This window comes from Podarcis pityusensis (genome assembly GCF_964106645.2).
Source record: "Podarcis pityusensis genome assembly, chromosome: 4".
Taxonomy (NCBI): domain Eukaryota; kingdom Metazoa; phylum Chordata; class Lepidosauria; order Squamata; family Lacertidae; genus Podarcis; species Podarcis pityusensis.
In genome coordinates this window covers 95699598-95725345 of record NC_138027.1, presented here as the reverse complement: position 1 = coordinate 95725345, position 25748 = coordinate 95699598, and the positions used below count along the sequence as shown (strand labels likewise).

The 25748-nt window shown below is 39.2% G+C and overlaps 1 protein-coding gene and 1 long non-coding RNA gene across 4 annotated transcripts in view; one reads left to right on the top strand and one right to left on the bottom strand.

Annotated features, from left to right (window-relative positions):
* LOC308475870 overlaps nt 1–13130 on the top strand; it is a 63066-nt gene extending 49936 nt beyond the window's left edge. For 2 of the 3 annotated variants that reach the window (XR_013985451.1, XR_013985452.1), the window contains 2 exons: nt 7240–7326; nt 9109–10645. This is a non-coding gene — a long non-coding RNA (uncharacterized lncRNA). Of the gene's footprint in view, nt 1–7239; nt 7327–9108; nt 10646–12995 lie in introns of those variants that run through there. The other variant, XR_013985450.1, reaches the window with a different exon arrangement.
* The window catches only part of MYCBP2 (MYC binding protein 2), a 138863-nt gene that overhangs the window by 89577 nt on the left and 23538 nt on the right, over nt 1–25748 (bottom strand). Inside the window, exons 8-18 of the mRNA XM_081003345.1 lie at nt 25375–25471; nt 23493–23566; nt 21289–21427; nt 20742–20818; nt 19587–19791; nt 18002–18166; nt 17403–17561; nt 14892–15096; nt 11981–12126; nt 10662–10763; nt 7363–7470 (exon numbers count right to left, since the gene is read on the bottom strand). Coding sequence (XP_080859471.1) covers nt 7363–7470; nt 10662–10763; nt 11981–12126; nt 14892–15096; nt 17403–17561; nt 18002–18166; nt 19587–19791; nt 20742–20818; nt 21289–21427; nt 23493–23566; nt 25375–25471 — 1477 coding nt within the window. The remainder of the gene's footprint in view (nt 1–7362; nt 7471–10661; nt 10764–11980; nt 12127–14891; nt 15097–17402; nt 17562–18001; nt 18167–19586; nt 19792–20741; nt 20819–21288; nt 21428–23492; nt 23567–25374; nt 25472–25748) is intronic.

The following is a 25748-nucleotide window of genomic DNA, read 5'->3' as shown; positions in this document are numbered from 1 at the left end:
TTTGCAAAACTGTATTTGCAGGGTGAAGGGCAAGGCAAGGGATGGGAAAGAGGAGGAGAATACTCAAAATGGCCAGCTGGTGGACAGAAAGGAAGGCAGGAATAGGGGAGGGGGAGTGTAGTTTCAATCCTGACTTCAGTAATGAAGGCTGCTGGATGGGCACAACAGAGCTCTCAGAATCCAGTTTTGAGGATAAAGCTGGATAAACTCACATATATTGTGCCAATGCAATAAATAAATAAATACATCAGCTTTAGCAACCCTGGCAGAAAAGGATCCTGCTGTATTTTAAGACACAAAACTTCAAATTCATGCATTAACCTACAGAAACTGAAATCCAGTTTGCTTCAGAGATGCATTCTTGACCTTCATCTGAACCTATATAACTACGCCAGCTAAATCCTACAGTAAATGGTTTGCTGTTTTAAGTACTACCAAATCTTTACCTGTATCTCAACACTAAATCCTTACTCTTCACAGTCTGCAACAATGGTTTGGTCTTAAAACACTTAGTAAGTGCGAAAGTCACATATTGATGACACGTAATATGGGATGAGAATAGCCACTATACAAAGCATTGCCTGTGGTTGACAGCGTAGGAATTTGCAATTTTCTCTGGATTCAAAAAAGCCCACTTTCATTGCACTGCAGTACGTTCCAGCCATCAGCCACCTAGAACAGGGTGGGCCAGTGTGCGGCCCTCAATGCCTTTTTTAGAGGCCCTTAGCAACATTTGAAGCCCCTCCCCCAGCCCTGGCACTACCTTGCCAAAATCGGTAAGTGAGGCACTGGGCATTGGGAAGGAGGCATGAGGGCTCTGACAGGGTCCTAAAGTACTCCTGCCTCCTTCTTCCCAAAGCCTAGTTAGTGCTTTCCCAATCTGACCATCAGTCCATCATGATCAATTTTATCTATACTGCTGCTCCCCAGCCTTACAGAAAGGAGGTATCCACAATACTAAGGACTAAACCTGGAAACTTCTGCATGCAAGCCATGTGAATTATTCACTGAACTATGGCTGCTCTGCAATTCAATTGCTTAAAGTTGAGTCAAACTACATATATAAAGTAACATATTTATTGATAAAACAGATTTCTGGAAAGACAAACTGACTAATCAAAGTTGGCTTTCCAAGCACAGCTTATACTTATGAAATGTGTTAAGCACAAAACCACGTTTTATTTTTAAAAAGTTTATAATTTTAAAATTGTGCTCTTTGTATTTTATATTACAGCCAAGTTAACAACCCAATAACATCGCCTTACTTGTTGAATTATGCAGCTTTCAATATACTGTAATTTTAAAGAGTAGTATTCATTTTAAAAGTGCATAGGCTTTATCAAACTCTATTTCTCAGATGCTACATGTTTTGTTTCATCTCTATTTATATTCAGTTGTTGAATACATTAGACGTGTTGCGCAGAAACTCAAGTCCATTTCATCAAGAATGAATTTTCACATCAGTTGAGTCGAAACAATTATGCTGATTTTAATGGTCACTAGAACTATGCAAACTGAGCGTTTAGAATTTAAAAACAGATGTTTCTTAACAGCTCCATGCCTTTATTCAAAAAACAAAAAATATCCTTCTTTAACCCTGAAATGATGCACAACTGTTTACTGCAAATGAAGACTATGAACACGCTCACCTACACTCTTCACTACTTTTGTCCTTAATGGTATGTGTTCTCTGATCAAGGACAAATTGAATTGTTTGAGGAAGGTCTCGGGTCTTATGGTTAATTATAAGAAACAAAAGCTTTATGTTTTCAAATTTCTCCAAGGGAACAAAAATTAATTCTCTGACCTCATGGAAATTACTGTTTGTTCTAAACAGGTGTCCAAATACAGTACATTCAAACCTAAGCAAACTTTTTTGGGAAAATTATGGACTGATTTGGAACACAGAGCAGATATGCAGCTTCCCAGATGACATCCCTCCCCAACCCGACATTCCTATTCCATGCTTTACCTGCCTGGTTTTTGTCCTTGATGGTATGTTGCCAATAATGTTTTACTTGTTACTGCCATGAAACAGCAGAAGTCGGAAACAGATTTTAAAAAAATAAATAAATAATCTTTTTTGCTTTTGAGCTATCAAACCATTGTTAAGAGCTTGGGGATTACAATAATTGTGAGTGATTTCCACGTGTCAGGGAGATTTGCCAGCCAGAATTCCATTAAACAACAAAATTCCTTTTATAATGTTTATAGAATTCATTAATAAAATGGTCAGGGCACAGTGATTTATTAGTTTTAAGAGAACTAATCACTTCTTTGATTTCTTCCTTAGCAATATATGAATTAAGCCCACATCTCTCCTCTCCTGTTAATTACTGAATTTGTATTTTAGATAAGTAAGCTTAAATTACTTTGGTCTCAGTATGTCCTGATGCGTACCATTACTCATAGAAAGTTGCAAAAGCCTCAAAGATCTCCACTGGATTCCAAGTTCATGCACTATTGCTTAACTGAATTTTATATACAGCATGCTTCCCCCCCCCTTTTTTTTTTTTTGCTTTATTCCATTTGCTAACAACCAAGATTCCCTACTCCCATATTCATAAAATCTGTTTCGTATAGGGTAGATCAATCATTGCTGTGGACATTCAGAAACGTCAATTCTTTTCTTTTCATCTCTAATTTCCTAAATATATTTTTGAGCCAGATTCACCATATTTTGCCAATAATTTGGCTCTTTACTGTACTAGATCCGTTTTTTGTTGCCTATTCCTATCTTTAATGACAGCTTTCTCTGAAGCACACCCCACGTACTGTAGCCTTCACTGTCTCCCACTGTGTGGTAAGAGAAACATTTGTTGTATTGTTTTGAGAAAAGTAATGAAGTAAGCTATCTTGTATTTTGTCTGCAGAGTAGTCAAAGCTTGACCATTTTTTTAAGGCAGTCATTTCTACTGAAACTGGAATGTGATCAGTAATGCTTATCTCCCCTACGTATAGCTGGGAACAGACCCTCCAAGAGAAACAGTTCTGTAGACTGGCAAATGGAACGTGGAGCAATGATCTGCAGGATGACTCTCAAACCAGACATCCCACAAATCACATTTTCTAAGCAAATGCAGCAATTTTGTTTTATTTTTTCTGTAACTGCTTAACTAAGTTGGGCTGCCAATTCTTTCCTAAAGTTGTTAATTTTAAGGTTAGCTTGGTTGGAGTGAGCCATTCTTTGAGATGTGGGTGCCATCTTGTCACCTTGCATTTGCTCGGAAGGGCCTGGGTCCGTTCTTTTCAAGAGGTTGAAATTTTGAAATTCCATTCTTTTCCTTTCAAAGTGCCAGGCACCAGGCGCCAGGGAGTATGGGTCACATATGGGGCTTTGTTCACCGTGGGAGCAGTGTTTATAACTGGAGGAAACCAGAGCTAGATGCAGCCCTTCCAAAGTTTGGCTTGCCCGACCCCATACAACACAAGTTCTGAGTTGTATTTTTCTGGCTTGCTTTTGGCTGTTCAAACATCCAAAGACTTTTGTGAGTGACAGGCACTCTGAATCTGCTCACTATAGCATGACTTAATCCAACAGTCCATGCAAAATATATGTGGATAGCCCCTTGGCCACTCCCCTTCCTTCTCAAATCACATCCTCCCTCTCAGACTTACAAACTGTCCACAGCTAGCTACTGTAAAAGAGTTGCATATTGAGCACACACTTAAGCTCACCATCACCCATGTTTTTAAATACCACATGGAATTTAGTGTCGATTATGGAAAAGGGGCTGATCTGTTGAGAAGGGTCAAAAATATTGCTAAGCTGGAGTTCCCACGAGTGAAACGAGCAGGAGACAAGGGAAAATACAGTTACAAATATGAAGAAGAGCTGCGGAAGGGACATGGAAGAGACTTAAGGGCCTCGGATATAAGGTCACCAGGTTAATGCGCCAGATCGATGGGATAATAAGGACTGACAAACCCGGGGCCAGGAGGAAGGGACACTGGATGAAGATTGGATTTGTTTTTTATTTTATTTTTCATCACTAGGACTGTTTTATAAAATTGATGAATGTTAGAAAAATGTTGGAATGAAATTATTTGGCTTTAGTAAAAATGTTTAAAGAATTATGTAAGAATATTATGGTTATGAGAAGTTGGTAAAAATAAGATTTAAGTTTTAAGTTCCAAGGTTTTTTATAGTAAGATAAGATTAAAATAGTTTAAGGTAATGTAATGACAGAATATTATGAAATATGGAAAGGATTTGCAGTGACAATTAACAACCAGGACACAAGGAAGGGGAGCAGGAGGAGGTCAAGGAAAGAGGGTAATGACAGTTGAGGAGTTGAAAATAATGGATTTGTTTTTAATTGTTTTTAAATTTTTGTGGTGTATTTTTGTCCTCTTATTTTGTGTATTTGTATGGTTGGAAGTGGCTTGTTTTTCTCTTTTTCTACTTTGTTTTCTTTTGTAATTAAAAAAAAAATTCCTTCAATAAATATCATTTTTAAAAAAAAAAGCTCACCATCACCAACTGTATTCTTTTGAATCTCATTGTCATTCAACTCCCACCTTTTAATTTTCTCCTTTATATGCCTGCAAAACTAACAGTTAATGCATCTGACAAAGCAAGTGGACTTCAGTCCATGAAACCTTCTGCCATAACAAATCTGTTAAGTCTTTAATGTGCTACAGGACTCCTTGTTGTTTTTACTTGGAATTAAGTTCTTGCGTTGAAAGTTTTTAATTACTGAGACTGAATGAAGTTCATAGACCATGAACACAAAACTCCACTTAGTTAGCCAAAGCTTTCTTCATTTCAACGCTATAATTTTGGTCCAGAGGAAAACTCGTTTTGTTAATCCTGTGTTACACTACTGGGAGTTAATAAAAGAAAAGAAATTCAAATGCAATAGTCTCTTAATTCCAATGGGAATGTTCTAAAATTTAGGTTTCCCTCTCAACAGGCTAAACCCACAATCCTAACTAACCCTACTTACTTGGAGTAATCCACACCAGTTCAACAGGACTTACTTTTGAATAGGCATGGTTAGGGTAGTGCTATAAAATCCAAGCAGGGAAGCTTAACTGGTTTTTGAATCTAGCATTTGTTTCAATATCATATGGAATTTCCAAGTGTTCAAACCTGACTCAGCTGTGTAGAGACAGCTCTCAACTGCAAGCATTTACATCCATAAAACCAGGCTGCTAAAGTTAATGAAATTATGCAACAATGACTTGTTAAACGACTTTCCTCATCAGGTAATGATAAGCATGCATGCTTTTGAGTTTAAGGCATCTACACAGCATTCTTAGGGAAAGGATTAAGGTGCAAAATAAGTAATCAACTGTGGGGCTGATTTAAAGCCTGCAATATATTGGTTGCTCACTAGAGCATCAGCAACCTTAAACATCAAAAGCTTTGGGTTCTTGTTTTTAAAAAAATCACTATTCAAAAATATTTTCTTGATACCAGCAAGGCTAATGCAGAAGGAAATGGGAACTGCTGTTGTTGTTGCTTCATCTTCAGACTCCTGCTGTTTTTGTGTTTACGGCGCTGAAGCACCAGATCTGCCTGGAGAAAGGAGAGGCGGAGAGCAGGCTGACCAGCATGTGCTGCCTACTCTTTCGGACTGCAAGATTCAGTTCCTCTGTGCAGCAGCTGCCCTCCATAAAATTACCCAACGTGCAATTCTCCACATGAGCACTGTATGCTGGGTATCTTATAGAAGGCAGCTGCTGCACAGAGGAGCTGAATCAAAACCAAAAAGGTCACATGCGTCAGGCTCCTGGTGGGTGGAGGGTCAATCAATGAGTGGGAGCTATGTAGTTCAAGAAAGCTGGTGGGCTCCTTCAAGCTCATGGGTCCTTGGCCAGTGCTCCATCTGCCCCCATTGTTGTCCCTGCTTGTTCCTATAGTACTCCCCATGCTGTTTGTGTGCTTGTCTACCACTCTCACCACATTCAGTGGTAACACGAAGAGCTTCACACACACACACACACACACACACACACACACACACACCACCAAGATATCACATGGATTTAAACCACTAGGAACCTTCCTGATCCTCTACGTTAAAACCATGTTTTCAATATGAGTTTCAATAGAGCCCATGTTCAAACAGAACGACTGTACAACTGAAATTAGGTTAATGTGGAGTGTCAGTACTTCCTTCCCCTGCCACTGCCACACACACACACACGATATATGGATATACGGTAGATATAGATAGATTTGCAGGAGGGATGCCTATTCTACACTTATTAAAATGTTAGACATTTCAGGATTCTGAGTAATAACAACAGTAATCATTTTATTATTTATATCCTCCAATCTGACTGGGTTGCCCCAGCCACTCTGGGCAGCTCCCAGAAAAATATAACACAATAAAACATCACACATTAAAACCTCTCTAAACAGGGATGCCTTCAGATGTCTATGGGAAGTCACATAATAGTTTATCTCTTCGACATCCGATGAGAGGGTGTTCCACAGGGTAGGCACCACTACCGAGAGAGCCCTCTGCCTGATTGCCAGCAACTTTACTTCTCGCAGGGAGGGAACTGCCAGAAGGTTCTGAGAGCTGGATCTCAGTGTGCAGGCTAGATGGTGGGGGTAGAGAGGCTCCTTCAGGTGTACAGGGCCGAGGCCGTTTAGGGTTTTAAAGTTCAGCACCAAGTAAGTGGTAGTGAGGCAAGTATTCTTTATGAGTAAGGACCTGACCTGAATAGTCCAGAGCAGGTGTAAGCAGTATACAGCCCATGAACCATCTATAGCCCAATGGGTTATTTTTCACCTGCATTGCCACTGCAAGCTCTGTTGCTACCAGTAGCAGACAGCATGGCGGGCAGCAATAGTTGCCTGACTTCCCAACAACTGAGTTGATGCTGCTCAGTGGGAAGCGGAAGGGGAGGGGGGCAGGGTGCAAACCCCACCATGCTACCCCACCACGTTGTCCACTACTGCTTGCTATGAAAAACACAAGTGCTTCCTTCAAGGTCAGACGGGAATGCCTGTTTCCCAACAATGGTTGCTATCAGTTTCAGGATTTCAAAGTACACGCTGTAGACAAAAATATGTATTTTATATCCAGCCAGCATATAGTCACCAATCCTACCAGAAGGAATTCTTTGATCTCACTCCCGTTTTTCATTAAGAAAACAAAGCAATGAAACAAGGGCATGCATTAAAGGAAAGGGAAATTAAAATGAAAGTAATGCACATTTTCACATATTCTCACAGGAAAAACAGCTCAACATTAAAAATGTGTTTTCCTTTCTCCTCAGGTTACTGAAGATTAGCCAGAAGAGACAGCAAGTTTTGTGAACTTCTTTTAATACCCAGTGGATAGAAAAATAACTTGAAGAATAGGTGTAAGTCCAGCCCAATCAATAAGGAAGACCAAATACCTTTATGCTTGTCCCGGTTATGCTTTAGCTGTGTTGGATGGGGTCTTATTCTGGCTAGAGCCTGCTCCCGATGGTTCATAAAAATAGGACCAGGAAATACAAGGGGGCCTGAGGAGAAAATTTTTTGCACATGCATAGGAAAGCTCACAAAATGGAAACTGTGTTCAACAAACAAAAAAAGAATCAAATTAAAAGCATGGAAAAGGATGCAATAATCAATACTCAATATTTCATACTTTTGGAACAGATATCAAAATCTAATTAGAATCTGAGTACATCTGAAATCTTACATAATGGCACGAGAGTAAAACACTGTGGTGTTGTTGGGTATGAATACTGGAGCTCAGTTCCCCCCCTGCCCCCCTCCCCAATCAGTTTTTTCCCCTCTCGCAAATAAAGCCAGTACACATCAATCCTAAATGTACAAACTATTTTCTCCAGCCGGAAAACAGACTGTAAATTTGAAGCTAAGCAGGCGTCATATGCCATCATGCATTGAGCAACCAGACCTCCACTGGACCTGCCTAATGTATGTTTAATGCAGCATAAGAATATGGTCATATACAAAGATCCTATTATGATTGATCCCTATTATTCTGATAGCTATCAAAGACATAATCAGGCCTACGTACATAGATTTCTATTCTACTATGACCGTCAATGACTAGACATAAGACAGGTCTGAACATGGGTAGTCAACAGAATGAGGTCAGCTCAGAATATCCCAATCCCTCTCCTGTGGGTAGGAACCATCTGCACAGGGCAACATGACTATTATGCAAGTATTTTGTGGGCAAAATAAAATAATAATAATAACAATAATAATAATAAGTTTTATTTATACCCCACCCATCTGGCTACCAACAAAGTAAACTGACTCCAAAATCTAGTACTACAGAATGCAGCGTGGAAAAATAAACATTATCTATTACCTGCATAGTTACTCATTTAAGCACAATCACTATACAGTGGTACCTCGGTTTTTGAATGTAATCCATTCTGGAAGACCGTTCAACTTCCAAAACATTCAAAAACCAAAGCATGATATCCGGAAGCCACAAAACCCAAAAAGCAGGTATTTTTACAATTGTGAAGAGGGAACTGTAAGACTACTGAACATCAACAAGAGCCCAACAACAAGTTTATCTAAACACCAAAAGCCTGGATACTTTGCTATTTTATCTGAAAGAGAAAAATATAAAATATCAGGAGAGTTGGGCTGTGAGAAAGACCAGTCCAGAAGTCCTTTGCTCCTTCCACTGCTGATTATAATCTATCAGCTCCCTGGCCCTCTCAGTGCCACATGTGCTGATCTGTAGGTGACGTAGAGAAACTGCATGTCTTTTTTGTTGTTTTTTAAAAGATATGTTACAATCAAATGGTAAGACGGGTTTTTCCAGAAGATATTCTGCCAGAAGTTTGGGTTTCATGCATTTACTCAATACTATCTATTTATTTGATTTATACCCTGCCCGTCATCATAAGATCTCAGGGCTGTTCTTCCAGGAATACCAATGCCACAAATTATGATGCAGAGGAATGTGCACCTAGAACGACAACACAGGTGGTCTCAGATCTTGCAATACTTGGTAATGGTTTCATGTTGTCTACTTCCTCGCAATAAAAACAAATGAAGCAGTTGACAAATGCACATTGAGTCCATTCTAAAGAGAATGGACAAAAGAACACACTCTGCCCAATACAAAAATCCCAAAGAAAGACCTTAGATATTCCATTCCTTTTTAGAAGACCGTCTGTCAACAAGAGTTTCTTGCAAGTCTCATGCCTGAACAGACCAATCAGCACTAATTTCAGATCACTGCATTCCTCCTTTACTGTGCAGAGGTGTCCTGCCACATCAGTCATCCTCTGTGTTGCAACTATTCTGAGACCATCCAACATGAACTGCTCAAGATTTCAAATGAGCCTAATGTTTTCAGAATAGAAATAAGCTAGCAAGATCAAAAGCTGAGGCTTGGTTTCTTCAGCTAAGGTTTGCCAATTTCTTTTGTGCACCTTAAATGAAATCTTACTATCCCTTACCAAAAATTCGTTAAAATTATATATTTTTACCTTAAAAACCAGCTATTTTGTTCCTTCATAATAATCTGATATGTATTCAAATACCCACATAAAAAAGCAAACTCTGCTCTAAAAAAAGTGAGTAAAAATATTAAGGTGCATGCGACTAATATTGAAACACAGCGTTGTCCCGTTCTACCTTAACAGACACATTGGTGTTTTTTCTAGCTCCTAAACATTACATAAAAAGTATTCCTCCTTGAAATATGGTCTTACAACTCACATGACTATGAGAAGGCAGGCTTTCATGGTTTAATTTTGTGTTTGGGTACTAAGAACAAAATACGCTAACTGTGCCCACTGTGAAGGTGCACACACACATAATTTGACCCTTTCCTCATTAATACACACAGAAGTGGGACCCAAATCCTTTCCCAGACAGGGTTTCTTGGAATTTTAAAAGAAAAACACACAGGGCACTATCACAGCTGGCCTACTGCATTTTGCAGCACTATCAGTCTATGCCACAGAACAAAAATGAAAGATAATCCTGAGACAATCTAAAGACAAATTAAGAAATTGTAAAATATTTCGTGCTCAACGATAGTGTCCTGAACATATAACACTGTCATTAAGAAAGGGAAATCCTTCAATTGCCTAGAAGACAAACAAACTAATCTTCATGCACTGGTATCCTACATGTTGATGTAGGAGCAAAACCCAACATATCTGTCTTTAAATCCTCATTCCATCTGCCAAATCCATGAACTCAATGCACTTTAAGTAGTTCACCTTTTGCTTTTTTTAAAAAGGAAACGAAATAGGTAGTTATGTTGGCGCATCCTATTCGTTTCAGAACTCATTGAAGCCCTAAGTACCTAATAAACTCTTGAACTAATCATAGCAGTATTTAAGGCAGACCAAAAAGTATACTATGTTCCTTACAGGGCCACCTCCCTGCTCCTCTTAGATTATTTGCTGTAATAGATGTTTCAGATCGCACAGAAAAGGTTCATCTTGGGGGAAAGTAGATTCCAAGTTTTTGCAGTAGCCTAGGAAGATAGATTTAGCTATTTATTGTGGAAAGAAGTCAGCCTCTGTGACTCTGTTCTTCGTTAAAGCCCAACAAAGCAGCAATATAATCTCAGACTGGTTTGTAGTCACAGCCCTTATACATTCATTTCTGGGATTTATAAGCTGATTTTTGTACGTCAGTTTCTCAGAATCATGTTTATCCACTTAGACTTAAGTCTTAAATAGAAGCTAGTTCTGCTGACCTCTCCCTTCTTCCAATCTGTGCCTCCTGTTCACACGCTGCCGCTTTTCTTCTTGTCGCAACTGCAGGTGTTCTTCGATATTAACTCCAGGCACAGGGACAGCTGGAGAAAAAAAGAAAGGGACACGTGAATTCTCATATTGTCAGCATACTAAATGCATACTACTATCACTTCTAAAGCACTTTAAAAAGAAAGTAAGCCTCTGAATCAAAGATATAGCTGCGTGAGAGTGCTGTGCTTTATCTATCTGCATGAGAAAAAAACAATTTTAGGAATAGAAGCGGGATCACTCTATTAGACAATTCTCTGTTCCTGCCATTACCTCTAAGTTGCACTCTTCTGACCCCAACTGTCTGGAGCTGGGTGTTTTTTCTGAAACTTTTTTTTAACTAAAGGAAAAATTGGAAACACTAAGAAACAAATTAAAAAACCCTAAAGAAATATTCTCTTGGCAGATGAGTGAAAAGCTTTTTAATACAGTTTTACTCTCACAAGGCAACCTACAATATTAAAGAGGGGTACCATATTAAAGAGGGTACTGCCATCTTCATGAGAGGAGCAAGACAGATCTTTGTTGTTTGTGAAATGTTGCTTGCCTTCTTTTGCAGAACATTTGGTTTAAGTTTGAGATACTCTCCTTTTGAACTTGAGTCTTTTGTTGATTTTTTTTAACCTCTTCCCTTCTTAACTGTTAAGCTAAGCACATCTACCTGATTAGAAAGCTCCACTTAACAAAGTATGGCTTACTGCTGAGTAAAAATGCATAGGATTGCTCTGTAAATTTCTCAAATATATCCAATAGTACAATTTTATATGCTAACTAAAATGCATTTTATGCTGAGGAAGCAGTAAAATAATTGTTGGCTTTTAAAGAAGGTTAGTATTGGATATATTTCTATTTCCCACAAGACTTTTATTTTTCTCAGAAAAAAAAATGGGGCAGGAAGACACCCAATGTTAGTCATACTCTGAATAGACCCTTTGAAATCAATGGATTCAAGTCAAAGTTACATAAATCCACTGATTTTAATAGGTATACTTTGAGTACAATCTAGATTTATATCACCCAGGTTTCATCCATGGCTTCAAATTGTCCAGAAATTTAACATCTCTGGCTCAAGAGTAAATTTCATCCCAAATTAAAATGCACAGAGCATATTTAACATTCTTAAATTGAAATACAGTAGTACATTTAAGTATAGTTCTTAAGGAAGACTGATTTTAAATGCAGCACAAAGTCAGCTCAAGGAAATGACTGGTAACATTAATCTTAAACCCTTTTCCAAAGGTTCCATGTTTCCCATTTTCAAATCACTTACCTAGCAGAAGGTCCAGTGGTATCATCTCTTTTACGGCATCAAGAATTCCTCTTTGCCTTGCTTCCTGGCCATCTAGTTCTCTAGCACAGGCTTTGCAACACCCGCATACAGCACAGCCAGACTCACCGGAACCACAACCACAGATTCTGAAGAAAGCACAGATATTTTATTACCCAAAGAGGAAATACTCTCAACACTCATGCATATAACTAAGATCAAAACCCACTTAACTCTTAACCATGGTTTGCTCATTGTGCCACAAATATATTTCATACTTCAGTGCTCCCAGATAAAATCAGCAATATTGCCTGTAATTTGTCTTTGGCATCTCAATCCCTGATAAAATTTATTTATTCAAAATACTTTTAGGCCACCTTTAACAGCAAATGCCCTCTCAAGGCGGTTTACAAAGCAAAAGTATACAATCACAACAAAAAAACATAATAAAAACCAATTAAAAGCCCAAAACAATTCAAATACAGACTAAAATATATCTGCAAAAAAACCATCTCAAGCAAAGACCAACAAGAACAGATGTGGTAGTTAATTATTATTTTTAATTTCACAAAATTTCAATTGGGGGGAAAAACCTCAAAGTAGTTTTAAAGAGTTCTTGTATCCATCAGAGTTCTTGTATCAATGACTTCCCATTGACAATGCATTCCAAAAGCACACAATAGAAAATATACGCTCCCTAACGCCCGGTGACCTGACAGCTCTGAGAGAATACCACGTAAGGAGGGCTATCTTGAGAGCCTTTTAGCTCACAAGCATAAACTCATACCACCTACTCCCAGTGTTGAACTTTACAATCCATCACATCACTGCAAGCAAAATTCTTTGTGAATAATTCTTTTCTCTCTATATACACTATATTTGCCCTAGACTATAATCACACACTTTTCCGAGACTTAAAGGTGGGGACAGGGTGGGGAGTGCCTAAAACCTATAGAATTCATCCTAGCAACTTGAAGATAAGTTTTAAATTTTATTTATTTGTTGTTGCTGCTGTTAGGGAAAGAAGTCCCTTTGGCGAAGGGCTACCAGTAAGCGGTAGAAAATATGCTTTGCATGCAGAAGGTCCCCAAGTGCAAATCCCAGCATCTTCAGGTAGGGCTAAGATAGAACCCAGTGTGAAAACTTGGAGACACAATGCCTGTAAGTGTAGACGCTACTGAGCTAGATGGACCAATGCTCCAATCCTGCATAAGGCAGCTATAATAATAATAATAATTTATTATTTATACCCCGCCCATCTGGCTGAGTTTCCCTAGCCACTCAGGGCGGCTTCCAATCAAGTGTTAAAAACAATACAGCATTATACAGTGGTACCTCTGGTTACGTACTTAATTCATTCCGGAGGTACATTCTTAACCTGAAACTGTTCTTAATCTGAAGCACCACTTTAGCTAATGGGGCCTCCCACTGCCACCGCACGAATTCTGTTCTCATCCTGAAGCAAAGTTCTTAACCCGAGGTACTATTTTTGGGTTAGCGGAGTCTGTAACCTGAAGTGGCTGTAACCTGAAGCGTATGTAACCCGAGGTACCACTGTATATTAAAAACTACCCTAAACAGGGCTGCCTTCAGATGTCTTTTAAAGATAAGATAGCTACTTATTTCCTTCACATCTGGTGGGAGGGTGTTCCACAGGGTGGGCGCCACTACCGAGAAGGCCCTCTGTCTGGTTCCCTGTAACCTCACTTCTCGCAATGAGGGAACCGCCAGAAGGCCCTCGGCGCTGGATCTCAGTGTCCGGGCTAAAGACCAAAGAGGCGTAGAGACTAGGTATGTGCCTAATATTCATGAAGACTCCATCACTAAGAGTCTTGATCGCTCTCCATTCCTTACCCAGGTGATGCACAGCCAGGCAACACAAATACTGGGGGAGAGAAAGGGGAACCTTGATTGCTCTGTGCGACTCCACTAGCTGGCTGTGGAAGACTGGAGCTGCTTCGGCTATGTTGGAGGGGGCAGCAAGCGCTCCAGCCCACTCCTTCCTCTACACAGCCAGGCTCGGCTTCATGTCACCTTTCATCCTGCCCTGTTCCAGTGACCACACTCACGGACAGCCAGCCGCAGGCACTGGCCAAAACGGCAGGGAGAATCAGCAAGCAGAAGCAAGCACAGGGTCACCCTGCACAATTGAATTCAGGGCACAGAAATCGAGGCAGAGGGTTGGGCAAGCAAAGTGAGCATGGAGGCAGAGCCCCCAAGTCCCTAAATATAGAGCTAATTTGTTTTTAAACAGCATAGCTCTGAAAATAAGATTCCTGAGAAAAATGGAAGATCAAAGTTATGCAAATGTGGAGGTAGCTATGTTTGGATCTATCTGCAAATATAGAAGGATTCTTTTGTTCATGGCAGCCTTTTGATTCATTCAAAGAATCGCATTGACAGAAAGGGGAGGTAGCAATTTTAACCAATTTTCCTGCTCCACCCACCCACGTGCTGGAGCATCTACCAATCCTCCAGAGCAGATTCCTGGAGGATACAGTGGACTGGAGGGGGAAATCAGCAGAAACTACACACACCCTTTACTGAGGGAAACAAAGTCTGGATCCAAGTGAAAACATTTGCAATGCGTGTGTTTTTGGTGAATTTTGCAGGTATCTGCTGCATGTTAAAACTCAGGACTTCCTGCTTTTCAAAACATTGTCATCCAGCACACATATTGGCCTAACTATTAACCAGAAAACAATACATTCCAATCTGTGAAATTAACACAGCTATAAGCAATTCAGAATTTCTTCTTAGAAAACAATATCAGCTATTTAAAAAAAAAACAAAAAAAAAACACCTATATGGGTATGCTTTCTTTCATTGAATAGTATTTGGGGGGTTAGTCCCCTACATAAATTTACAGATAAATAAAGTATTGTTCAGCTACATATTAGGCATTTTTACTTACCCTCCAGGAACCCTGTCAGGACGTCCGCTGCTAACGCAACTTGCTCCATAGCCTGTGCAGTCCCCACAAACGGTGCACACCATACATTGTTCCAGCTTCCATTTATGCATGCCTGGTGGACACATCATGGATTTCTCATCTTTTTCATCTAGCTCTTCTTCTAAATCTTCATCCATTGCTGTCGCCATGTTCTCCACTCCGAAACCTGAGAGAAAACAACCATTAACAGATCTGGCAAGTCAGCAAAGCAGTACAGAAATCACATGGTAAAACTATGTTTGGAGAGCAGTAATTTTAAGTGCATCTGCGAGGTCCAGCTAAAGCTGTAGTTAATGTAACACACTCTACGTTGCATTGCCTTTGAAAAGTGATCAAAAATGTCAACTAGCGCAAAGACATGCAGCCAAATTGTTGACCAGGGCTAGGTATAGAGAGCAAGCTATCTGAAAGACCATATTCCCTCAGATGAACAAGTCCAGTTTCTGAGATCTTCAGGGGAGGGTCTTCTTTCAATTCTACCACCTTCACAGGCACACTTGGTATGGGTGTGGGACAGGGCCTTCTCAGTGGCTGCTCCCAGACTCCTTCCCTAGTGAAGTTAGACTGGCTCCTTCCTTGCTGTCCTTCTGCCGGCAGGTTAAGATCTTCTTGTTCCAATGGGCTTTGCTTTTAATGAAAGGGCTGGTGCCAAACTGTTTGCATTCTGATTATCTGTAAGTTTTTAATATATCTTTTATATTTATATATAGTTTTAATTTTATAAATGTTTAAGTGTTTTTTATGATTTGTTTTTTGCCTCCTATATTTTTTAGCCTTTCCTATTTTATCTGTAAGATGCCTTGAATCCCTGTCAGGGAAAAAGGTGGCATATAAATAAATAAATATAAGAATAAGGATAAAGTTAAAGACTTTCCTATTGTACAACTATGACACAAAAAACTCAGCCATTCTAAAGCAACTATGTACTGTGGTTTGAGGTGGCTGGGAAAGAGCCATGGCAAACCTCGGGCACTTGAATTCCTCTTTCCCTTCCTAATCTTGGTGCATTAGAGGAGAGGAGGGAGATTTTGGTTTCAGCTCTGATTAACCTGCAGTTCCCCATTAAATACACACTTTGGGAGCTATGGTTTATTCTAACACTAGCCAACACACCGAACCATGCTTTTATCCTGCTTTGTTCAGCATACCAGATTTAGAAGAAGTTTGGGTTCCTAAAGTTCATGCATAATGGAAATAGGATTTAGTCAAAACTGAGAACACAAGCTTTTATTCCCTAATCCCACACATGGAGGAAAGGGGAGAGAGACTGTACAACTCATTGCAGGTAGCTTCATACAATCTAAACCTAGGTTCAGATGAAGGGTGGGAAACCTCAGACTCAGGGGCTTTACAAACCTCTCTACCCAGCCTTTGGGATTCTCAACTGTCCCTGTTCCCTCTCGTTGGCTTTGCCCTCTTTGGCTAGCTGGAAAGTGTATTTGAACTGTGGTAAGACCTCTTGTTTGCCTGACTGGAACATAAAGGTACTGGGGGGAGGCATGCACATAGAAGCTGACACAAATGTGTAAAATTCAGGCTCTTAAGGACTGTAACAGATGCTATCTTTACATTTTGAATACTACTGTACCGAAGCTGCTCAGATTAAGGAGCATAAATAATGGAAATGATATTATAAGCAGAGGAAAGAACAATGGGGGGAGCTTTATTAAAGATCTGAAGTTAAGTGTTTTAAAAATAATTGTGAAGGGGAAAAAAAAAAAAAAAGTCAGCAAGGAGTTGGGGGAAATAGGCGATTTTTGGATTGTAAGAATTCCAGGCGGATAACATGGTTTGGTGGCCAGGGGGAAATTAAACCGGGGACAGGGGGGGAGAACTAAAATCCAAAGGCTTGTCAACTTCTTTTTTTGAACTGGCTTTGTTTCATCTATTATATCTTTCATTTCTTATTTCTGATATTTCTATTATGTGGGGTGTCTTTATTATTAAAAAAAAAAAAGGGAAATTGTGGAATAAAAATGGGGTGGGCCCTGGGAAAGAAATTTTTTGTTTTTTATTAAGGGTATTGATGAGGAATGTAGAAGTTTTAAATTCGAATAATGGTCTAAACAAATTAAGTTTTTAATTAGAACCGAGAGCTTGTGGAGCCAACAACATGAAAAAGGAATATGGTAGGGGTGGGGGAAGGGGGGAGTCCCAGAAAGTGGATATATGAAAATAAGGTTCTGAATGTATTTTAATTCTTACTTTCTGTATTTTTGAAAATTTTAATAAATATTATTTAAAAAAAAAAAAGATATTATAAGCAGGACAGGTATTGCATCTACTACAGGCAAGATGGAAAGAAAGCTGCTGATTAATACAAAACATGAATAGCCTGAATTTTTATAAAGGAAGCATGCAGTATTAAAGAGAAATAGTATAGCAAGCATCAAAAAGTGAGATGGAAGAGATGGTGATAGAGAAAAATCGTTCTTGACAATGAAGCACCACAAGACAGAAAATAATACTGACTTTTTCCTCCCTGATTCATGGAGCCAGTGTCTCGTCCACATTGTCCTTTGTTATTCACTCCAAATGTCCAGACTTCTCCATTCTTCATCAGCACACAAGTATGAGCTTTGCCCATGGCTACCTGAGTTGCAAAGTGGCCTTTCAAATCTGTTACTAAACCTGAAAGATAAACACACATCTGAGTGGCAAACATTCCCTTGCTGTGAAATATATATGCACTGTAACTCAGATGTAGAAGGACAAGAAGCTATTAAGACCAAAAGCAACAGCCAGCTAATATACCCTGATTAGGCCCAATCAAGATGTCAAAGTTGGGATATACTAGCTTATTCTAATAGGCTATTTTCTTACCTATAGTTTTTGGATTCCCACCCCCAACAATGGACCAACACCTACTAATAATGTCTGTTTCTACCAAGGGGGAATAACAGCTCAACAGCACAAATGCTTACACAACAATGAAAATAAAACTAATTTCACACAGCATCACAACATAACGCCTCTGCAAATAATTTCAACTGGACAGCTACATATATAGTACAAACTATTTCTCTTTATCAAGTCAATTGTTCTTTAAAACATCTACAATATCAACTTACTTGTGCCATCAGAGTAAATTGCGTCCTTTCCAAACATGTATAGTTCTCCATCTTTTGAAATAACTGAACTACTCCCGTTATTGCATGCTGTATATACCACAATTTTTCCTTCCATTTTGATAATCTTTTTGGGCTTATACGGCTTAGACTGCCGCCTACTTTTGGCTTAAAAAGAAGGGGAAAGTGTTACATTAGAAAATCTAAGATTTAACATGAAGCTAAGGAAATAAATGGTAACATGATTGAAAATCTAGGCTATTTATACATACAAAAAAGGAAGATAGTGGATATCCATTATACTTCTACCTTTTGTATTTCTGCATATTCAAAGTCAAAACTGAAAGAATTAGCACTGTCTTCATGAGACTATGAAGAGCTCTATGCTTTCTTCCATTTTCAGAGAGGCATGCAAAGCAGTACACATATATGAGGATTCAAATCAACAGCATATAAACGGCTAAGGTTTTGTTTAGAAAACTTCCAGGCACAAAGCAAACAATGTTATCACTGTGACCTATTAACTGCAACTCCTGTTCAAAATGTCCCAAAGCAAACATATCAAAGCGAGTCCACCCCATACACACAAACAGCACAAAAATGTACACACAACACTGTGTTTCTAACACTAGTGTATAATACACACATAATGTCCGGCAAGGGGGAGGGGAGATAAAAAGTCAGTCCTACCAAGAGCAGACCCACTAAAATCAAGGAACTAAATGGGTCTACTCTGAGTATGACTTTGTTGCACATATTCCAAGGACTAGGAGGTGCAAGGTTAAGGTCAGACTTGACGATAATTTTTAAAATGTTGCTTCCAAGTTGTATAATAAGAATCAGGGATGAAAATATATTATGCTGTTTTCTGTAGAAAACACACAAAATGATGATCACACCACTAGATGTGCTTCTACTTGAGCTACTTGCAGTATCGTTCAGAAAATAAATTTCCACCGGATTTTTTTTCTTTATTCACAGGAGGAACACTTCAATGTTTGGAGAGCACAAATTGTGATATCAGCCAGGTGAAAAAGGACTATGAATCTGTCAGGGAACTGACATCGGAGCGAGAGGCGAAGGGGAGGCTCCTAGATGATGCTGGCGAAGGACCCAGCAGCAGGGGGAGAAACAGCTCAGTAGAGGGGGAAGCAAATCAGCGCAACACCAGGGATAAAGGGGGGCAGATGGGGGAATTGGAGAGAGGGCTCCAGGACTCTTCACTGGACCTCAGTGAGGAGGGGACAGGTCCTCCGCTACCCACGCCCTCCCTGCGCAGAAGACTCCCGCGCAGTGAGAGGAGGAAGAGACTGGGTGTCAAACAACTTTTATGTTGGAAGAGGTTCAAGAAACGCCCACTGACGGATTCTGCCAGCGACTGAGGCAGCCACGATGAGAAAGGGCTGTGCAGTCAGAAAGGTTTAACAAGGCAAATTAGCCTAGAGAGGCACCAGTTTACGCACAAGTAACTCATACTCATTACAGAATCCTAACACAAAGAACCAGAAATTAAGAAAGCACTCATTCAAACTTTGGAACATCTCTCTAATGGTTGTTAATGCAGGCATCACAAACGCCCCAAACCTACTTGATTCTCCATCTTCTCCTTTACTTGCTGAGCCTGTGAAAAATATGCTTCCGTCCTCCGCAACAAGTAAAGCATGTGAGCCATCATGCCCAACTGAGAACTGAACAATCTTTGGAGATTTGGTGATCGGCAGCTCAACCCACTTCCCTGCTGAAGGACCACCTTGTTTTATTCCAAGGCTCTGGTATTTGCCAGTATAATAAATCTGAAGGGGAGGCGAGACACTAACATTAGTTCAATTATAACATTCAATCAATGTAAAAAAAGAAAGAGAAAAGCGGTTTGACAAATTTCTAAGTGGGTATGTTAATTTTACTCAAAGCCAGTTTGCAATGAATGAAGTTTTACTTACAAAACTATGGAAAACACTGAGAACCATTGCTACACACTAATACATTACCTCATCAGGTTGCTCTTTTCTTTAAGTATATAGAGGAACTTTCACAAAGGAAAGCATTGTTCTACCCGGACACCCATCGTTCTGCCCGGACACTGAGGTCCAGCTCCGAGGGCCTTCTGGCGGTTCCCTCACTGCGAGAAGCCAAGTTACAGGGAACCAGGCAGAGGGCCTTCTCGGTAGTGGCACCCTCCATGTGGAACGCCCTCCCACCAGATGTAAAAGAGAACAACAACTACCAGACTTTTAGAAGACATCTGAAGGCAGCCCTGTTTAGGGAAGCTTTTAATGTTCAATGCATTACAGTATTTTAATATTTTTTGGAAGCCCAGCCAGATGGGCAGGGTATAAATAATATATTATTATTATTATTATTATTATTATTATTATTATTATATAAAGCAATTCAGCAAAGAGTGAATCACAATCCACACAATGCCATGTAACTTTTTTCTCTTTTGGAAAATGCAGCTGGGCAGGCTGAAGTGGAAGTCCCACATAGGGTGTATGTGGTGTTATCTAACTTCTCATCTGGTACTTTTCCCTGCTAAAAAATAACCCCTCTCCTTTTGCTAGCCTTCCTCTGCAGACTAAAGCCTGAATGTCTGGATTCAGAAAAGAAAACGCTGAAGAAAGGCTACTTACAATTCATTGAGAATCACATACAGTTTGGCCCACATATAACATTGTGCCCAGCTCCCAAACAGCACTATTGCAAGCCAAGGGGAGTTGGGTTAACAAAAAAGTGTTTCCGATACCTTTCCACTAGCCGTTTTCATTAGTGCAAATTCTCTTCCTGCACCTAGAACAGCTGACTCTTCATCAAACCCTGTACCTACAAACACAAAGCTGCTATTAGCTATCAATGTTTTTCAAACACAGGTGTTTTCAGTGTCAAATTCAAACATTCCACGGGCTCAGTTTTGTGCAACTGGCATCCATTCAAATGTTCAAGTACAAACATCTTACACAAAATATTGTGTCATTTCAAACACAACTCCTGGGCAGGAAATATTGAAACACAGTCTACTATGGTTACAAACAAATATTACCCTGGAGAATAAAAATAATTGGTTTGTTTAAAAAAACCCTGACAAATAATTGAGAATTGTGGAAACAATGGTACCACTGACCCACATAGGGTAAATAATTTGTGAACCTATATGAGTGCATCAAACCTATCACTTATTTTTTCAGCTTTAAAGCATGTTTCCCTTTTGGATGCTTCTTCATACTGAATCAAACTATCATGCTCTCTGCAATTTATTAAACATGGAACAGGAAAATAGAGAAATGATTCCTTACTGATAATGTGCATGTCTTTCTCCAGATCAAATAATGAGATACCACATGCGTGTAAGCATTTCCGTGCAAGCTTAAGCTGCAGTTCTTGTTGTAGCACCGGCTCAGTACTTGTTGCAAATATTCGAACTACAAAACCATCCTGCAACAAATAACAATACAATATTCAACAATTTAAAATAATTATTGCCACAAGATAGAGCAATCTTGTTCTTCCTAGATTGTATTGTGAATCTTTGGCAACTCCTTCATTAAATAAGATATATGCAGGGTCAGATGCTGATTAATATGAATAACGGTGCAAACACAACAAGCGAAAGAACACACATTAGTCCATAACTTAAAGCTTTTTCATATTTGCACATTCCTATCTCCTAACTGCCAATGCAATGTTTAACTCACACACAATATAAGCAAAGCTCATTAAACCATATGAATATCTGCACATCAATTTTGTATGCAGAGAATATTGTTATACATTTGGTTATTAAAAAAAGAAGCAGCTGAAAGGTGCTGAAAATAAACAACCAGGTTTAAGTTCCTACAGTCTGAAAATATATGAAGTTCCCTTTTAAATGACAAAATACTTCCAGTCCTTTGAGTATCAGTTACATTTTGGCATCTAGGTGCTCAGGAAATTAGCAAGAACTGGGAGTTTTCTGCAGCATTTCCCAAGAGTTTAACATGTTAGCTTATTTGTTAGTAAAATAAGGAATCCCACTTTTACTTGATACCTTGCATTTCTAACACTTGCCCTTATCTGAATCCTGCAGAAAGCACAGACCATCTGCTAACGTGACAGATGTGCTGAAATGCTATCAAAAGTATTAGGGTCTTTTACATGCTTTTCACCTACCTTCCCAGGCAAACCTCCTCCCTGCAAACAAGTGAATTGGTGTTTAGGGTATCAAACAAAATATTGGACTTCTTTTGTCATTTGTGTCTTGGAGGGAAAACAAACCTTCTTTAAGGCAAAACTATAAAAGATGCCAGAAATCCATGTTTAGGTCCCCTGACCTCTTTTTCTTTTCCTAAAAGCAGCTAGGGTAGGTGGATTTGGATTGTGCTGTGGCATAAGAGAAGTGTTCGAACATTTCACCTTGAAAGTCATTCCCATGAAGGTGTCACTAGCTGCAGAAGGGAAGGCATACAGGTAAATTTGAACCTGTATATTTCACCTTCCCCAGAGGTAATAGCAGCTCTCATGCAGGGGGAAAGGATTCCACTCCTCACCCCACATCATCCCCAGCTCTTCAAGAAGTGTAGACAAACCAAGGTAATGAGAAGGAAGGCTGTTTTTAGAATAGCCAAATAAAAGTTTGATTTTAAATGAAATGAAGTTTATACTTTTAATTCCAAACTGATTCAAGGCTCTCTATCAAAGACACTGAGGTAAAGATTTTTTCTAAGTTAAAGTATTAAAAATCTGACTTTAAGGTGTTTATTAAAAGCATTTAAAAGGATATAATTAATAATAATAATAATTCCTTGAATATTTGAAAGGGAAGGTATTTTTAAAATGAAATAAAAAACAGAGAGCCAATGAGAATGATTAAGGCACTTAGGATCCTAACATTAAAATGGCATATTTTCCATAACAGTTAAGTCAAAATAATGCAAACTAGTGTATTTGTTAGAGAAACAGGCCTTCCAATTTTATGCAAGCCGCTGCACTACTCATTTTATAACACTTGCAGCAAAATTTATTCAACAGCTGAAGATCAGAATGGTTAAGAGAGCACAACAGCCCCGAGAAGTATGATGTGGGTGGAGAGCTAAACTATAACACCAGATGCTCAACATGGATACATGTGCCAGCGGGCAAATATTTGGCACTGAAGAATCCTTAAGACAGATGTGCAAGAAGATAAAGAATGGCTAAGTGATAACAACAAGCAGCACCATACAAACTCAAAATAGTCAGGAGTAATCTCCAATTAAGACGAATAAGTACAAGTCAGACAACATAAAATTTGGAAGCTCCTGAAATATGCATTTAATTCATTTAAGAAGTCTAGGGGATAGCCATTCTTCCCATGCATTTCTCTTTTAAATATGACAAGAGTATTGTGATGCATATTTTAATGGCATTAAACATGCTAAGAATGTGCAATAACTGCAGAGTTTGGAGGCCAGCATTTAGATTATTCAATAACTCATGACAAAAAGTCCTTGAAAACAAATATCAGAGGAGGTATCACACTTACGTCTCTAGAAGCTGCTATCTGATTAATATATTCTCCATCAGTGAAAAGGATGTTTTGCCCTTCAGCCTGGCAATCTGTATAGAACACACCATTATGCAACATCAAGTCACATTAAATACTTTACCCTCCAAATTTCCATAAATGATTCATTGACATAAATAACTCTACACAGATAGAAAATACATCCAAAGTAGCCTTGTTCTCATAATTGCAGCAAACACAACGTAAAATCTTAAGTATTTTATTGATGTATAGAGAAGTTGCCGAAGCTTCGATATATTTTAGCACATAAATAGAATCCAGATCAATAAGCTTTTCTTTTATTGCATGCTTAGATGATAAACACCACAATTACAAAAAAGAAACAAAAAGGAAACACCTCCTGATCAACGAAGCAGAGTCTACATATTCAGTGACAATTATGTGCTAGTTAAAACTGACACTTTAACTATTGATAAATTAACATATTGGTAATTTAGATTCAGAACTTTATAGTTAATAGCTGTAGGAGTGGCTTATTTATGAGTCAACATACCGTAGGCTCCTGGCACAACCATCCACTGAGGGGGTATATTCAGAGTAAGTTTGGGAGCTGCTGAGGAACGGTCAAGGCACACTTACTTGCATCAACAGCACAGACTATCAGGCTGCTTTCACGGCCCCAAGAAACTACTAAGCTTTCAAACTTCGGTGCAGTAATGCCACTGGAGTGCTTTCCACTACCTGCCTCCCACAGTGGAGCCTGCTAGGCTAGGAGGCATGCCATGGGCAAGCTCTCCGAAAGCTCAGTCCTTAGTAAGAAAGGCTCTCTGCAAATGGCTACAGCACAATGCCATGCTCATCGGTGGAACTGGTGTTTTTTTTTAAGTACACAGCAAAGCAATATTCAGCGCTGTGCCTTGCTTGCAGAGTCAATACATGCCAAAGCTACTGAACTTTGTGGATCCAAGGTGGGACAAAGTAGCTCTGATCTTCCAGAGCCCTGAAAAGCAGCACTGGCGTAACACAGAGACATAGCACAGACCTCATTCTGTCATGTAAAAGCCGCTGCTCACTGTCACCTGCTTGCTGTCTTTCCAGGTGTTGGTGTTATCTCACAAGTTGACTGCAGAGCTGTCAGCAGCTTTGACAGCAGACTATGGTCTGTAGCAGCAGATGTGCCATTCCATGAACACTTACACTTCGAGGGAAAGTTTTGGAAAACAATCGTTTGTAGAAAGTCGATACAGTGGTGTCTCACAAGACGAAATTAATCCGTTCCACAAGTCTCTTCGTCTTGCGGTTTTTTCGTCTTGCGAAGCACGGCTATTAGCGGCTTAGCAGCTATTAACGGCTTAGCGGCTATTAATGGCTTAGCGGCTTTAAGAAAAAGGAAACAAACTCGCAAGAACTCGCAAGACGTTTTGTCTTGCGAAGCAAGCCCATAGGGAAATTCGTCTTGCGGAACGACTCAATAAACGGAAAACTCTTTCGTCTAGCGAGTTTTTCGTCTTGCAAGGCATTCGTCTTGCGGGGCACCACTGTACATTGGTTTTGAGAGTTCTTTTTCTTCTTTCACTGGGGAATTCCAGCAGAATGTGTTGTGAAATAATATACCCCTGTGATGCTTAACTGCTAATGTCCGTTTAAAAGGCTTTAATTTCCCATGTTGATTCAGTCATGAATCAGGAGACAGACTCTGGTTTGGTCATTTCTGACAGTATCATGATCATTAATGTATTATATCGTTTGTCCAGAATGTGAAGCTTAAATCATAAGCAATAAGTTTATCAGTATTTTCAGAAAAACGGAACACACACTATAAAACAAAAATGAAGCAAAACAAGGTCGTGCACAACGTAATATTATAAGCAGTCGTAAGAGCCAATCTGCATTTCCGTACCTGGCAAAGTTACTGTACCATCTTGTTCCAAAGATTCAGGATTGATTCTTATGGCTGTCATGCTATGATTGTTCACATCTCTATATAACAAGTAACCCTACAAAGACATAATGAATAACTGACCATTAAAGTTCCAGAACTGTGTTTGCAGTAACATAAATAAACGCTATTTCATCTTTTCCTGCTTTACCTGAAACTGACTTATCCTTTTATGGAGGGATGTATGCACACTCATTCATGAGTGTATACCACCTTTAACAGATTGCTTTGCAGTTAGTTTGAAGTTTAAGTAGTCATCTTAAATAAGCACAATGCATCATAGGATTCACATGATGCTTGCCAACAGTCCATATTGACAAGATGATGTCATTATA